The sequence below is a fragment of the Borostomias antarcticus genome (assembly GCF_949987555.1).
Source record: "Borostomias antarcticus genome assembly, chromosome: 13".
Taxonomy (NCBI): domain Eukaryota; kingdom Metazoa; phylum Chordata; class Actinopteri; order Stomiiformes; family Stomiidae; genus Borostomias; species Borostomias antarcticus.
Window position 1 is genome coordinate 4,385,366 of NC_140246.1, and position 16,431 is coordinate 4,401,796.

At 50.6% G+C, this 16,431-nt stretch overlaps 1 protein-coding gene across 1 annotated transcript in view; it reads left to right on the top strand.

Moving 5' to 3' along the window:
* arhgef39 (Rho guanine nucleotide exchange factor (GEF) 39) overlaps window positions 1–16,431 on the top strand; it is a gene marked incomplete at both ends in the record, with an annotated part of 47,032 nt that overhangs the window by 11,188 nt on the left and 19,413 nt on the right. Inside the window, 4 exons of the mRNA XM_084447707.1 lie at window positions 3,565–3,635; window positions 6,803–6,931; window positions 11,114–11,343; window positions 16,415–16,431. The exon at window positions 16,415–16,431 is cut by the window's right edge and continues 72 nt beyond it. Coding sequence (XP_084303833.1) covers window positions 3,565–3,635; window positions 6,803–6,931; window positions 11,114–11,343; window positions 16,415–16,431 — 447 coding nt within the window. The remainder of the gene's footprint in view (window positions 1–3,564; window positions 3,636–6,802; window positions 6,932–11,113; window positions 11,344–16,414) is intronic.

A 16,431-nucleotide genomic window follows, 5' to 3' on the forward strand; every position in this document is an offset into this window, starting at 1 on the left:
CAGCAAATCCCTTCTGTTCCCCCGTTTAGAGCGAGATAAGACCCTCGGAGATATTTCATATTTTTAATTGCTGAAGTTTGGAGAGTTAGAGTGCTGTACATCCCTCACATTGCCTCAGAGTCATGTCCATGGGTGTGCGCACTCCGCTTTCTTTTGAAGCTAGTTAAAGTGGCGTGCTCGCTAGCCCATGCAGGAGACTGACACATCCTGTTGTCTCTTAATTAGGAATTTGAATCCTTAATGCGTGTATTTAAAGCAAAATAATTAGACAGATATTTCCTCTCCCTTCTTCTTTAGTGACATGTGTGCAGGCGCCCGAATGACCCTGCGTGTCTGCAGGGGGGAGGAGGGAGGGAGAGAGAGGGAGAGAGAGCGAGAGAGAGAGAGAGAGAGAGCATATCATCTGCATATTACAAAAGAATTAGCAGGCGGCGGCGGCGTCCTCTAACTAGGCCAGCCCGCACGCTATTCAGGCGCCCCTGCATTCTTCTCCATTAGGATATCTGAACTGTTCTAGAATATGATTGGGATTACGTTATTGTCTCGTTATCCTCTCTTTGCTTTGCCGCTAATGAGCGGGACACGGGGCGGCTAAACGAACGGGCTGCGTTTACATTATTTGGAATGTGCCGCAATAATGCTCATTAGAGGGCTGCCTTTTTTGTTGCGCCGCGCCTTTAATTAGATTTCCCGCTCCCCTCCCTAATAAGGACGAGGGTGTCCGTGGTTGATAATGCCTGTAATGTATTTGTTAATACAAGACGAACAAGAAGAAAAAGAAGTGAAATTATTTCTCCTTTTAAGTGTCTTTTAATTGAAGGGGGGCTTAATTGGAGCATGTTCGGTTTCCCTTTCATTCCTATAGGCTACATTACAATAGTCCCCCCCCCCCCACACACACACACACACACACACACACCACCACCCTCAGAAGACTTGCTGGTAACTTCGTAGTTAGCATCCGCAACTCTGCGCCGTTTACCACACCGCACGTTCACTACTGGTCCAAACAGTCTGGGCGTCTGGTTCTTCTCTCTTCTTCCTCTCTCTTCCAGATTCGAGGTGGTTTCTTTCTCACGTGATGGTGGATAATATGTACTGCACAATGAAACACTTCAGTAGAGCTTTTTACCAGGGGTGGGACGCACCCTCTTGTGTGTCGTCTCCCTAATAATTTCACTCGGAACCAACAGTCGGCTGTCGGCCCAGTGGAACAGCAGCTTAGCCAATCACGTTCGCTCACCTTCACCCAAGCCACTCGATAACTCAGTACAGCACAGCGAGCAAAGATATGAATAACAGCGTTCATGTAGGCCTATATAAAAACACAGGCTCTTTCTCTAAACGACCCACACACACACACACACACACACCCACACACACCCCCACACCCAGACGCGCATCACTCGTCTCCCTCCTGCCACCAGAGAGGCTGACCGTGAAGAGCGGGAGGTGGCAGTAAGTCCTCTGGCAGCACTAATGGCCTCGCTGGCACCTGTGTGTCTCTTAAAACAAGACCAAAGTGAGACAGAGAGCGGCTCTCTGAGAGACGGGGGAGGGGCTGGGGGGGGAGGGGGGGGGCGGGGGGTTAGAGACAGACGCCGCGGAAATCAATGTCAATTGTCAAAGCACTTTTCCAAGGTCGCGTTGCGCCTTCCCCTTACAGCAGGGTGAAGATGTCTGAGAATGACTCCTTTAGATTGGGAGGGGGGGTGGGGGGGGGTAGGATAGGTTACCGTAATGCACCACAAATGGATCTTTGCTGTAAAGATGTACGACTAAAATGGGACATCATTTGGACTAATGGGAGTTCTGAGTGAAGGGACGACGCTTTCAGTCACGAGCGGTTGTTTTTCTGTTTTCTGTTGCTGTTTTGTTGAAAGCGCTCTTGAGCAGTTCTGGGTTTGGTGTTTTGTTTCCGTTCACTCAGGTGGAGCGTGACGCCCGGCCGCCGTAATGAACGGGCTCGGGTTCCTCAGCTCCGCCGCTACCCAACTACACGGCTTCAGTCTGCCCTCCGCTCCGTCTGCCGGCCTGAATAAAAAGATGAAAAAACGGCCTGGTTTTTACCGTTCCGGTGACGAACCATCTGCTTTTTGTCTCGGGAGAGAGCGAGGGGTAGAGAGAGATAAGGGAAGGTGTAGCGAGAGAGAAAGGGAAAGAGAGAGAGACTAACTTCCTCTCATCCCCGTCTCTCTACGTCGGCCTTGTAGTCTTACCCCCCCTTAAATGTTAAAAGAAGTGGAGTTTAAAGTCACTCTGACAGAAGCAGGGGTTTCTGCTTACCGTGCTAACTGTACACACACAAACACACGCAGGCAGGTGCTCGCACACGCACATGCAGTCAATTACACACACACACACATACACACACACCGCTGTGGCTGCAGAGAGTGACGGGCGCCACAGTGGCGGCGGTCTCTGGTATTCACACCTCTACGCGGCTGCAGGGGACCCGGCGATGTGACATTGTTCCCCTCTCACCGTAGACGGCCCTGCCGAGCACCTTGGGAGTCTGAGTTTTCAAGCCAAACTTCTTGCCCCCCAGGGGATTAAAATGTCTACATTATGTGAATAGGAAATGGATGTGGGTGGAATGTTTTCTGACTCGGCTAGCAACGGCGTTGTGCTAGAGGTCGTTTAAACGTCACAAACAGATGGCAAAAAAAAAATAAAAAAATGGTGAAGTTGGATCCGAGACGTGAAAGTGTTCAGAACTCAGAACCTTTTTTACATCCCTGGAGAGCATTATGAGCACTTGAGGCAGAGGGCTGAAGAGCAGGAGGTGATATTTGCGATGATGAGGGGGTTGTGATCAGCGCCCCGAAAAGCCGCATAGAGATTGAACATTTTCAGAGTGCTTTATAATGAAGGAGCAGCCTTTGATGCCCGGAGAGTGAGTCTGAATTATGGTTAACTGAGCTCATCTTCCAAAGGCCTGAGTGAAAATAAATAACCCTGAATTTCCTCTCCTTCTGTCCTGAAATCACCTTGCGATGAGAGACCATTTCCCGTTTGATTAGAACCCCTGATTCGTCCTGCCATTTATAACCTATCTCTTTGGATACAGCAATAATCAATATTTAATTTGGCCTGGAGGGCCATCCATCTTGAGGAGGACAGACGTGAAGCTGTAGTTCAACCTTCTGTCACCTCACAGTTCAGAATTGGGCAGAAATTGACATCATCAGAACTTTCATGCCAGGAGCTTCCTTCCTATTCAAGCTTATCCCACTACTGTAGTCAAGGGACATTAAAGAAAAACCTAATAAAAGACGGTCATTTACTATAATGTTTATTCTGTTTGCAGTTTGTCGCTGTGCTGTCCAGTTGGGCCTTCTTCTAGACAGCTTTTTTATTTTTGCATCTAATTATACTGGGCCGGCCTAGTTGTGTGGAGAAGTTTCTGGCTGTATGAGTAGTGTTGTGTTGCAGTGACAAGGCCCGTCCAACACGCTCGCACCAACATGTTGTTGTTTTTCCTGGTCTGCTGTACCTCTCTGTGCGTTTATATTTAGACGCCGAGTAAACATTGACCTTGTTTTTTCTTTTGTCTTTTCTTAGGTACAAGCATTTCTTACGGGACTTGACAGAGAACACCAATCCAGACAACCCAGAGTTTCAACAGCTTTCAAGTAAGTGTCTCTGTCTGTCTGTCTCTCTCTCTCTCCCTCCCTCTCTCTCTCTCTCTCTCTCTCTCTCTCTCTCTCTCTCTCTCTCTCCCCCTCTCCCCCTCCCTCTCTCTCTCTCTCTCTCTCTCTCCCCCCTCTCTCCTAGCAGGGCTGGCTCAATACCCATCATGCCGTACTCTCCTGTACCTTTCAAGGGAAATATTCTATGGATTAACCCAGCGACGCTCCCAGTGCCTTTATTGTCAGGAGATCTTTCCGGAGCCTCAGACTCATATTTGCGCGTGGCGTGCGAAGCCCGGGGGTTGGCGCCGCTGTCACCCCCCGTGTGATGTTCGCCGCCTCTCGTCACCGCATGTCGGGTTTGCTCCAGTTTGTCAGCGCAGAGAGCCTAACAACAAGTGATACGCACGTGACGACGATGCGCCACACACCGCTAGTCACAAAGAAGTCTTTTGGCGCGGCTCTTCTCATACCTCAATGACAGGTAGATCCAAGCATGTGAGAGACTAAAGAGATGTACAGCGCTGGGTTAGATAAAGGCTACTCCTCTCTGAAGGAGGGGGGGGGGGGGGGGGGGATAAATCACTTTACAGTAGCAGACGTACAACACATTAGCCGAGTGTTGTCAATGTGAAAGACAGCCCTCGTTATCTTCATTTGAGCAACAAAGGACAATGTTCTCATTTCCTTTCATGGCTCGATTGCGAGTATTGTCACAGCGGCGGTCTGCGTGGAGTGGATGAAAGCCTGGCGAAGCTCAACACGCCGTCTACATCCTCGCCGTGGATTTTGACATAATTAATTGGGAGCAGATCAGAGGATATTAAGCGTGGCGCGATATTAATAAATAAAATCTTCAACATCAACAGAAGCCTCCGATAATGACTAAATTCAATCGTCAAATAAACAGCAAATCCTCCTTAAGCGCAAATATACACAAGGAATTATTTATGTGTATCAATTAAAATCTCATTGGTTGCGTGCTGCTTTTGCTTACAAATTAAAACAGCGGCTGACTCTAAGATGACGGTACACACCCAAATGTGCTCCTCCATTGCCTCTTCCTCTTCTCATTAGTGAGCCTTTTTTTAAACTCCTCCGTTTTTTTTACGAGAGGAAGAGAAAAGAGGAGAAAATAACTTTCTGTGCTAACGTACTTAGCCCGGTTGTATTGTAAAGGGAATTATTTAAAAAGCAACCCCAGACAAATCACATTGTATCTGATTAAGCAAACTAGCAGTGAGAATCACAAGAGGCTTTGTTGTTGTTGTTTTTCTGACTCCTCTTGTTGTGTTATTGCTCTGTTTTCGTTTTCTTTTTTTGTTTTTGTTTTCTCTCCTTTTTTTTCCTCCTCTCCATGGTATCTCTCAGTATGCTGGTGAGGAGGGGAGGGGTTTTTGTCATGCTACTTTAACGGTTTTCCTCTGCCAGCCTGAGTTCTTAGGCCTCAAACTACAGTAGCCTACTGTACAAGTTATGCACGGCCCATCATCCACTCCAAGCATAATCTGAAAACATACCAACACCCCAACGCAAACTGAACACCGCTATGCTCCTTTGGCCAAATAATATGTAAACACACTTGATAGATGAATTTAAGACCGTGAGAAGAAGAAGTCTTCAGAATGAGTAATATCTCTGTTGTATTATTAATGCATCAGCTATCACTGAAGTGGAACACGCTACAATTAGGAGGGGGGTGGGGGGGTGTTTTTGGAGATGGAGACGGGGAGAGTTCTCCGAATGCTTAAATGGCCGTCTCCACACAGATGCTCTGCGCGGTTTACATTGTAATTGTTGTGAAGATAAGCGAGCCAATTAGGCCATGATCATTTCATTGCAGACGAATCGCCCCGAGCGTCACGTGCATAGACTGAACCACAACTCTGCGTGCAGAAAGTTGGACTAGGAACGAGAATCCCATCTGTTCCCCGTTGTTTTGGATGCGTTAACGATGTAAACATCTACTGCAATTATTAATACTCACGCAATAAAGGCCAATCGGACGGCACTTTCTAGAAAGAATGATTTGCCCGTTTCGTCTATACAGGCCTTGGTCTCTGAGTTTGTTGCAGAGAATGACTAGATCCCCTTTCTCTCTGCTGGGGTAGTAAGCGTATAAACCTGGCTGTCAAACTGTAAAGGGGTGCCGGTTGTGTGTTGAAATTTCAGCGCACAACAGCACGCTGCTACAGAGATTTTCTTAACCAAGTACCGCTTATGATATGGAGGGGTGGTCCGCATAAAATGAAGTACTGAGGGGGGTGATGAGGGAGAGTGTGCAAGAGAACCGCGCATTTAGGGCCAGAAGGCCTCCACGCGCACGCACGCACAGGGTGCACCCCGCCCCCACGCCCAGCCCCTCCTCTGGGCGTCAGATCCAGGGCAATCAGGAGGGTTTTGATGTTTTAATTCACACACGAGAGGAGGGGGGGGTTGGGTGGGGGGGTCAGCCCCTCTTAGGGGGGCTGATGATGTAATCAAACATGGGGGGGTTGCGGTAACGCAGACGGGGGCCCCCGGACTTAACGAAGCCCTGCGCCGCCTTCATCACGAATTCAGAGCTGCTGCGTGTGTTAGTGGCTGACTGGCTTCGCTGGGCTGGAGGGGGTTCAGGCTGGATCCTTCAACACGTCTCTGCATCTTGTGCTAGATGGATGGATGGATGGGCGGCCGGGCAGGTGGATGGATGGATGGGCAAGTGGATGGATGGATGGATGGGCAGGTAGATGGATGGATGGGCAGGTAGATGGATGGATGGGCAGGTAGATGGATGGATGGGCAAGTGGATGGATGGATGGATGGGCAGGTAGATGGATGGATGGATGGATGGGCAGGTAGATGGATGGATGGATGGGCAGGTGGATGAATGGATGGATGGATGGGCAGGTGGATGGATGGATGGGGGGATGGACGGGCAGGTAAGACTGATGTAAAAACAGGGAGTCCCTTGTGGGTACCAGAGATATGAGATCTGTAACTTAATCCCATCCCTCCCCTGTACAGGAGCAGTGGGCCTGGGGAAGCTGGAGTAACGCATCCAGACAGTTCAATACCTGCTCCTTCTACTGTATCACACTCTCTCTCTCTCTCTCTCTCTCTCTCTCCGTCTCTCCCTCTCTCCCTCTCTCTCTCACACACACACACACACACACACGCTCATGTTGCAGGCGCGGTGAGGGCGGTTTCCGAGGTGTCCCAGCGTATCCAGGACAACGCCCGCAGCCATGAGAACCACCTGCAGCTACGCCGCGTTCAGAAACTGCTGAAGGGGCGGAAGACCAGGGTGCAGGCGCCAGGTCAGAGCCTCAGATCTCTCACGCCTTTCATCTTCTGAGGAACGGCCTCTCTCTCCCTCCTTCCCCCTCTCCCTCTCCCTCTATCTCCCTCTCTCCATCTCTCTCCCCTCTCTCTCTCCCTCTCTTTCTCCCCCCCTCCCTCCCCCTCTCTCTCCCCTCTCTCTCTCACCCCCCTCTCTCTCCCTCTCTCTCTATCTCCCTCTCTCCATCTCTCTCCCCTCTCTCTCTCCCTCTCTCTCTCTCTCTCCCCCCCTCTCTCTCCCTCTCTCTCTCCCTCTCCCTCTCCCTCCCTCTCTCCCTCTCTCTCTCTCTCTCTCTCTCTCTCTCTCTCTCTCTCTCTCTCTCTCTCTCTCTTTGTGTTGTCCACTGGGACATGGTAAGAGGTGGAGGAGAGGGAGGAGGCTAGTTAAACTACCAGGAAATTAGTTGAGGCGTGGAGAGAAAGTTTTGATTTGAGAGGCGTTTGATCGCCGCTAATCAACGGGACAAAAAGGCGTTTTTTGGGAGTGGGTGGGGGGTTGAATAACCAGCTGTTTTCACATCGAAATGGAACCCGGCATATCGGCGGAGAGCGTTTCCGCTAATTGGCGGGGAGTGACTACGCCTTCCCCCCTTTTTCTTTCTTCTCCTCCCCGTCTTCTCTCTTCCCTTTCATTTCCTCCCTCCCTTTCTCTCTCTCTCTCCATCCCTCTCCACTTGTGGGGCGGTGGTCCTTTCTTCCTGGCGCCCCCCCCAGAGAGATGCCCACGCGTGGAACACCGGCGAGGCCATCCTCCTCGCACTCTGCCCCGCCCGCCCCCCTCTCCCCCAGGACCAATTAAAGCCGGGGCTCATCTTGCGGGCCGGCAGATGAAAAGGAAGCCAGAGCTCGGGCGCACGCGCGTGTCTTTGTGTGTGTGCATGCGTGCGTGTGTGTACATAAGCAGGCACACTTGTATATTATGCACACTTGTTTTCATGTGTGTGTATTTCGTGCGTGTGTGTGTGTGTGTGTGTGTGTGTGTACAGGCTCAAAGGTGGCTGAGGGGGCTACCGATGAATACCGAGCAAGCTAGCGGGGCTTCTCTCTCTCTCTCTCTCTCTCTCTCTCTCTCTCTCTCTCTCTCTCTCTCTCTCTCTCTCCCTCTCTCTCTCCCTCTCCCCCTCTCCTAATGCAGATGTGGGGAAGTTTCAGTTTCAAACGCTCTCTCTCTCATCCCGAGCTCTCAGGCCCTCGCTACTCCGCCGAGCTCCCTCTCACCCAATAAGGCTCCGGTCCCCCCTGACCCAACTTCAGAGCCGCCGCCCTGCGCCTCAAACGCAGACGGCCTCTCTCCTTCCTCCTCCCTCCTCCTCCTCCTCCTGCTTCGCTTCTCATGTGGGCAGAAAGAAAAGCCCGGTTACTTACTTATTTATTTATTTTTTTAAAGTGCGTATTTTTATTTTATTTCCCCTTCAGACGAGAAACGGCAAGAGACCCCGGACCATATTAAGTAGCTCTGTAGGAGATACGGCGGCCGATTCTGAGACGCAAAGACCGGATCAATGGGACATCGATACGCCAGGCAGTCTGGCTGTTTCCCTGGGAGGCGGGGCTGCTGGTGCGGGGCTTGGGTGGCGTTCAGAGAGCCTCCTCAGGCCCCCCGGCCCAGCGTCTGAGAGGAGCGGGGGACAGGGAGGGGAGGGAGAGAGTGAAGAGATATAGATTGAGATGGATGGAGAACGACATTGATCAAACATCTTCTTTTCAGAGTGGCGGACCCAGCGCCTCCTCCGAGCTCATCTCCGTCCCCGGCCGACCGCCACGACCCGGGACGCACGGCGTCAACGCCGCACAGCTCCCGCCCGCGGGCGTCCTCACATTCACATTCACGCATGTTCATAAATGACCTGATGAAAGCCCAGGACGAAGGGCCCTCTCCAAACTAACGGCATTGATGCCCCCCCCCCCTCCCCAAATGCCCTTTCCTCTTTCATATCTGTGGAGCAGACACACGAGGGGGACCCCGAGTCTTTGTAGTTTGACCTTTAGCACCTGTCCCGTCCGCGGGTCTTTGTAGCGGAGCCAAGGTGCTGTTTGACCGGGGGCGGCAGGTGACTGAAAGCGACGGATGCGGACAGCGACGGCGCCCACTCCCCGCTCTTTGAACCCAGCGCTGCTCGAAGTGCCCCCGATGGCAGACGCAGACAGAGGGGCGGGGAGTGGCGGGGAGGGGTGGGGACGGGGCCTGGGGGGGGTATAGAGTACGGCTAGGCAATACATCGATGTGTACCCTGTATATCAATACTGCAATGAGACTTAAGATATCGTCTTAGATTTTGGATATCGTAATGATAAGTGTCGTCTTTTCCTGGCTTTAAAGGCTGCATTACAGTAAAGTGATGTAAGTTTACATTTGTTTTATCAAGATCATCTGATCTCTAACTCAAACAATATCTGCGCTCAAATTAGTGCAAAAAAAAAGGATATTCGTGCGCACTCGCATAGGTGCTACTAAAATGTGAACCCTAATTTTTTTTTTCTCATACTGTATATCGTGATATTATATCGATATCGTGCGGACAGTGGAAAATATTGTGATATGAGTTTTAGCTTACATCGCCCACCCCTAGTATAGTCTAGCTCCGTAGCCTAGAGCCACCAGATGTCTTTGTCCCATCGTCCCAGCTGGTCAAAGCCCCATCAAACTCCCCAATTGTCCCTCTCCCTGTAGCTATGACCCCTGTGTAATTATGAAATGAATCCTTTCAACATTTGACTCCCCTGTGCTCTGGGTGGGCTGAGGACAGATTGGCAGATGTAGAAAGAGAACAGGTCTGGTGATGTTTAAGCGTTGTTTGCACACATTATATCTACTCTAATGACAGTTACTCAAGACACACAGCAGACACCATATACACTCACTGTAGGTTCTGTAAATCTAGATGTTATCCTTTTGACTATATCTGTTATTAGACTGATCTTATGACCACATGTGCATTTCTTAAAGTGACAGTACCCTCTAGAACATTAGGCCACATACTCAGCCTGTGTAAAATACTCTATCTATACTATCAAGGTGAGATTAAATACTCTATCCAGGTGAGATTAAATACTATATCCAGGTGAGATTGAATACTATATCCAGGTGAGATTAAATACTCTATGCAGGGGAGATTAGATACTATATCCAGGGGAGATTAAATACTCTATCCTGGTGAGATTGGATACTATATCCAGGGGAGATTAAATACTCTATGCAGGTGAGATTAGATACTATATCCAGGGGAGATTAAATACTCTATGCAGGTGAGATTAGATACTCTATCCTGGTGAGATTAAATACTATATCCAGGTGAGATTAAATACTCTATCCAGGGGAGATTAAATACTCTATCCTGGTGAGATTAAATACTATATCCAGGGGAGATTAAATACTCTATGCAGGTGAGATTAGATACTCTATCCTGGTGAGATTAAATACTATATCCAGGTGAGATTAAATACTCTATCCAGGGGAGATTAAATACTCTATCCAGGTGAGATTAAATACTATATCCAGGGGAGATTAAATACTCTATGCAGGTGAGATTAAAAACCACCCTCCCAAGTTTCTCCACAACCCCTGAGAAACTCCCACGCTGTCGCTTGAGTGTTTCCGTCATATTAAACCCACGGCATTTTAGAAAAGCTATTTGACTCCCGCCTGACCCCTCTTCGCTCCTCACAGAAAGCTCTGGTGGATCCTCACAGGCCGGCTATCGGATGTCCACAGGAGCCGTGATCACAGGGCCCGCGGCAATTATAAAAACCAGAGGCGCGGCCTGGAACTCATCTTATCTATACAAATGTCAGCCGTTCATTTAGAGAGCCATCTCACAGGGCTGCCAGTCACCCAGAGATCAGTCTGACAGTCCGTCTCTTACCGGGTTCTTCTGCTCCATCCGTTTCTGCTGGACTCGTTCTTTTCTCTCCCTCCCTCCCTCTCTCTCTCCAGCTCTCTCTCTCTTGTTATTGGTTCCTCTCTTTCTTGCCAGGATCTCTTGTTTGTCATGTGTTTCTGTCGCTCGATTGGTTGCAGACACTTGAGCTTCCTTTGGATGACTGCAATGCTGCAGAATGCACTGTAATGTAATGCTAACTGATCCTCTCTCTCTCTCTCTCTCTCTCTCTCTCTCTCTCTCTCTCTCACCCTCCCTCCCTCCCTCCCTCCCTCCCTCCAGGGAGATGGTACATTCGAGAGGGCTGGCTCCGGGCGGTGCCTCCCAAAGGGGCGGAGGCCAAGCTGAAGATGTTCTTCCTGTTCTCCGACGTCCTCCTGCAGGCCAAGCGCTGCAGCGCGCTGCACCCCACCAACGGGGACAAGTTCAGCTGCCAGCGCGCCTACCCGCTGGCGGAGTGCACCGTGGACAAGGTGTTCGGCCACACCAAGAGCCAGGGAGGCCTCCTCAGCGTGAGTGATGGGAAACATGGGGCGGAGACTGACTCCGAGACAAACAAACAAACAAACATCTTTATTTGTCACACGGTGAGACAGGCAGTAAAACACACACACACACATGCAAAATGTCTGGAGCGTCCACCGATGAAACTTCTCTCTGCTCTTAACCCATCCCCACGTCCTTTCCCCCAAGGGAGGGGGAAGGAGGAGACAGTAGGCAGCGCGCAGGGGGACACGCCCCGCTGACCGACCCAGCGCTCCTGTCCGTCTTCGTCAGGGACGGACAGCGTCAGCGATCTGTTCCTCTGCATGTTTTTCATATTTCATATTCTTTATGGAGGAACACGGGGAGACCATGCAAACACCGCACAGAAAGGCCCGGAAACCTTCTTGCTGACGGTACAAAGTACCACACCTGAGCGATGTTTTTGGATTCAGCGTCTTGCTCAAGGACACTTCGGCACACCGCTGGGATCGAACCGGGGACTTTGCGATCCCCAACAGACCGCTCTACCTCCAGAGCTCCCGAGTGTCTAAATGATGTAGCTGCTGTCATGCCTGGGTAATGTAGTTTAACGGCCCCAGACGGACTGCCAGAGCCGAACCGAGGAACTGCGACTAGACTGAAAGTTTCTGTTCAGTAGCTGCTGGTAGCAGTTTGCGGCTGGGAACCAGCCGGACACGTCCATTCACCCGATCGACTTGAGCAGAGATACGGCGGGAAAAGGCGGCATGATGTTTAATTCACTCTGAATTCTGCTCTTCTGCCGTTGACTAGCCTAATTTCTATCAGCGATTGTTGCCGTGCAGAGTTCCGAGCGGCACTTTCCAAAACATAATTATTCCCGTAATTCGCTTCCACCACAGTCGCCCGGCTTCCGAAGAGGTTTCGGTAAATGAAAACGTCTTTCTCCCCCCCCCCCCAGCTTGTCAAACGAGACCCTGCATCCCTCTTGTCTCTCTCTCTCCCTCCCTCTAATTACGCCAGAAAAAAATCCAAAACTTCAACTTTTAATGCGTCTCCTCGCAGCTTGAGCCCTCTCTCCCAAGTCTCCGTACAGCTGCCGGGTGACAAATTGTGTCTAAATGATGTAGCTGCTGTCATGAAACATTCAGACGACGCGAGAGCAACGCACGTCGTCGGGCCCAAGCCGCCAAAGAAACATTTTACTGGCGCCGCGAGCGCTCCATGCGCACGCCACGCAGCGTTATCAATATTCATTTAGACGGATGTCTGCCGCAGCCCGGGGAGCGACGCCCTTCATGTCCCAGGCCGCGCTGCCTGTAAGGCAGGCCTCGCCGGGGCGGGTTTGGGGAGGATAGGAGGGCGATTATTGGCTTCAAAGACTTCTTTTTTTTTTAGGCCTTTTTACGTCGGGCTATCAAGCCAGGCTGTTGGTTTTATAGAATAGAACATGCTTTTATGGCGCCTTTTTCCCCCCAACACGATTAGACAGAAGGATATGTGCACGTATGTGCAAGTCTATTGACAGGCGCATTGATGTATCTCCCTGACCAAGCCCATGTGACTTAATCAGCTCAAAGTTCAGAGGTGTGTGGATTAAAAATGTCTCCACAGCACCCCTCAGGTGACTAATGAAACGACTGCAGAGAGAGAGAGGGAGGGAGGGAGGGGGCGGGGGTGGTGGGGGGGTTCCTGTGTGTGTGCGCGTGTGTGTGTGTGTGTTCGTTCTCTGGCGCGCGGACGCCCTGGCATGGAGGTTGACGGCGGCGGGCTGCCTCTTGCGAGGTGACGACGGAAGAAGCTCTCTCTGCCCGCCGTGTCACATTAGTCCAGAGATCCATCTCCTCCTCCCCTCCAGTAGGGACGTCTTCCTCAGGCCCCCGTCGGCCCCGGGCCCCCCACCCCCGGGCCCCGGCGCCGCCTCATCTAGTGGCAGGAATGGCATTTCATTAGCCCCCTTATCCCTGCAAGGGCCAAATGCATACTCAATAGCATTACATGTAATTTCTCATAAGGACACATTATTGATCCTACCCCCCCCCCACCCTCCCCCCCACCACCACCCTCCTCTACCTGGGCCAAGGGGGGAAACGGGCTGTCAGCACTCAAGGGGCCTCGTCATCCTCACCATGAAGAATTAAAGACAAATTAAATTTGACAGCAGTAAATGCCACGGCAATCTATATGCAAAGTTTAAAAAAAAAAAAAAAGGGGGGGGGCCTTTATGAAGATTCCCAGTGTTTTTCTCTGATGTGTTTGGAGGAGAAAGCAGGCTTTAGTTTGGAGTTTCCCCTCCTTTCCTCTCCTCTCATCCCTTCCTCTCTCATCCCCCTTTCTCTTTCTCTTCCCCTCCCCTACTTCCTCAGTCCACCTCTCCTCTCCTCCCCTTCTCTACAGTCCTCCTTTCCACTACAGTACTCCTCTCCTCACCTCCTCTCCACTACAGTACTCCTCTCCTCACCTCCTCTCCACTACAATACTCCTCTCCTCACCTCCTCTCCACTACAATACTCCTCTCCTCACCTCCTCTCCACTACAGTACTCCTCTCCTCACCTCCTCTCCACTACAATACTCCTCTCCTCACCTCCTCTCCACTACAATACTCCTCTCCTCACCTCCTCTCCACTACAGTACTCCTCACCTCCTCTCCACTACAATACTCCTCTCCTCACCTCCTCTCCACTACAGTACTCCTCTCCTCCTCTGCTCACCTCCTCTCCACTACAGTACTCCTCTCCTCACCTCCTCTCCACTACAGTCCTCCTCTCCTCCTCTCCCCTTCTCTACAGTCCTCCTCTCCTCACCTCCTCTCCACTACAGTCCTCCTCTCCCCTTCTCTACAGTCCTCCTCTCCTCACCTCCTCTCCACTACAGTACTCCTCTCCTCCTCTCCCCTTCTCTACAGTCCTCCTCTCCTCACCTCCTCTCCACTACAGTCCTCCTCTCCTCCTCTCCCCTTCTCTACAGTCCTCCTCTCCTCACCTCCTCTCCACTACAGTACTCCTCTCCTCCTCTCCCCTTCTCTACAGTCCTCCTCCTCTCTCTCCTCCTCTCCTCCTCTCCTCTCTCCCCGTCTGCCACTTGCTGCTGTTTCTTCCCGCTAATATCCTCTCTCTACTTGAATATTATTCCCCATCCGTGACAGATTCCCTTTGATGTATAAATAATCAAGTGAAATTATGTGTGGCGAGCTGTGTGCGTGCCCTGCCGTTCTTATTATACAAAATCATTTCTACCTAAGAGGGTCAGATTTCCTGACAAATCCCTAATTACCGCCACGCAATAGAAGTGGAATCTATTTGTGCATAAATCAACGCGCCCGTCCCCCAAGTGGCGAGGCGGCCTAATATCACGGCGCTGCTCTGTTCGGGCGCCGCTCACTGAACCCGGTAATGAGATAATACTTTTGATGATGGTACATACCAAGTCTTAATCCATTTAATATATAATGAGAGACACCCCCCTCCCCCCCCCACACACACACACACGCCTCTCCTCTTCCTACCTTCCTTCAATATACCACTAGCCTCATACAGTACCGGGAACTCACCTCATTTTGCCGCCATTAAGAAAGATCTGTCCAAACAGAGATGAAAATTATCGATATGTCATCCCTAACCGGCCGCCGCGGCTGCAGGTAGAACGAACGTGAACGCCGCTCGCCTGCGAGGCTGCAGGTAGAACGCGAAAGGTCATTTAATATGCTGAAGGCCTAATTCTGATCCCCTCTAATAGGTTTCCAGTGGCAATTATAATACTGTGAAAGCCTCTCTTGTTTGGGCTCGGAAGGTTTGTTTGATATGTGCGATCTCCGGGTGGAGTCCCGGCGATGTGGATGAGAGCTGGTAATTACTGTTGACTCAGAGGATGAAATCTAGAGATATGAAGTCTGGCGTGGCGGAGAGGGGAGACTGAGGACTGATGATAGCGGAAACCCCCAGAGAAAGAACTCCACACCTGGAACACAAAATAACACATCCTTCTCTGACTCAACGCTGTAGACGGGTGAATGTTTTAGTTTGTCCGTCTCTCTGAGAGAGTTCTCTTCTTTCTAGCTGTGTTGTATCTTCTTGTTAATAGTGGAAGACAGTTGTAGCCTTACTCTGCCTACCTAGTGGCGACAACAACAGGAAGTCGCACAGTGACACGGGCTTGCTTGGCGTGCTGCCTGGCAGGCTTTCTAACCGGGTTTGGCCTGACCTCTAGTGCTCTAACAGTGTTACTGCAGTATTACTCTTTCAATACTGCACATACTGGACTCGCCTTCCTGCCATGAAGTGGCACAGAGATAATACTGCACTAAGCACGAACCATATCCTGCATACATTAGTATAACAATGTCTGGTCAGTCAACATCCATGTAGTAATACAATGACTTCTCTTACAGTGTGATATCTGAAGCAGCTGTTTTATTTATGTGCAACTGATTGTGCAGTTAGATTACATCAGTCAATTAGCCGACACTTTTATCCAAAGCGACTTACAATAATTGCATTTAACGTACATAGTCGATGTACTACTACTCACTAGAACTCACAGGTGCATCTGGCCTCTAAACAAATGACAGCATTATCTAGTGCTGACGCCAAAGTGCAAGAGTAGCAAAATATAAATACAATAGGTGCTCAAGAGGGAGGATCATGGATCAAGGATCATCTTATCAATCTCTGCAGACTAAACTCTAAGGACAGCAAAGGGCTGCATCCTCCGAATTCCTCAGAGAGAGGGTCCCACTGCTCCTTTCCCGAACAGAGGCGTGAGAGAAGCTCCTCTTCCCAGACAGAGAGACGGGAGAAAGAAGCAGGGGCGAAGAGACCAGTCCCACAGTCTGCCAGCGACGACAGCCCGGCCTGGAGACTGTCTCTCCTGATCTATACTGATGTTTACATGTCACCCGAACCCCCAGACCTCTCAGCACCCTGACTCCTACTCGGCTAACGTCTCTTCCATCTCTCTCTCTTTCTTTCTCTCTCTCTCTCTCTCTCTCTCTCTCTCTCTCTGTCTCTCTGTCTCTCTCTGTCTCTCTCTCCCTCTCTCTCTCCCTCCCTCTCTCTCTCTTATCTATCTATCCATCCATCTACTGTATCTATCTGACTGTGTCCCCCTCTCTCCTCCAGCTGACCTTCCCCCAGGC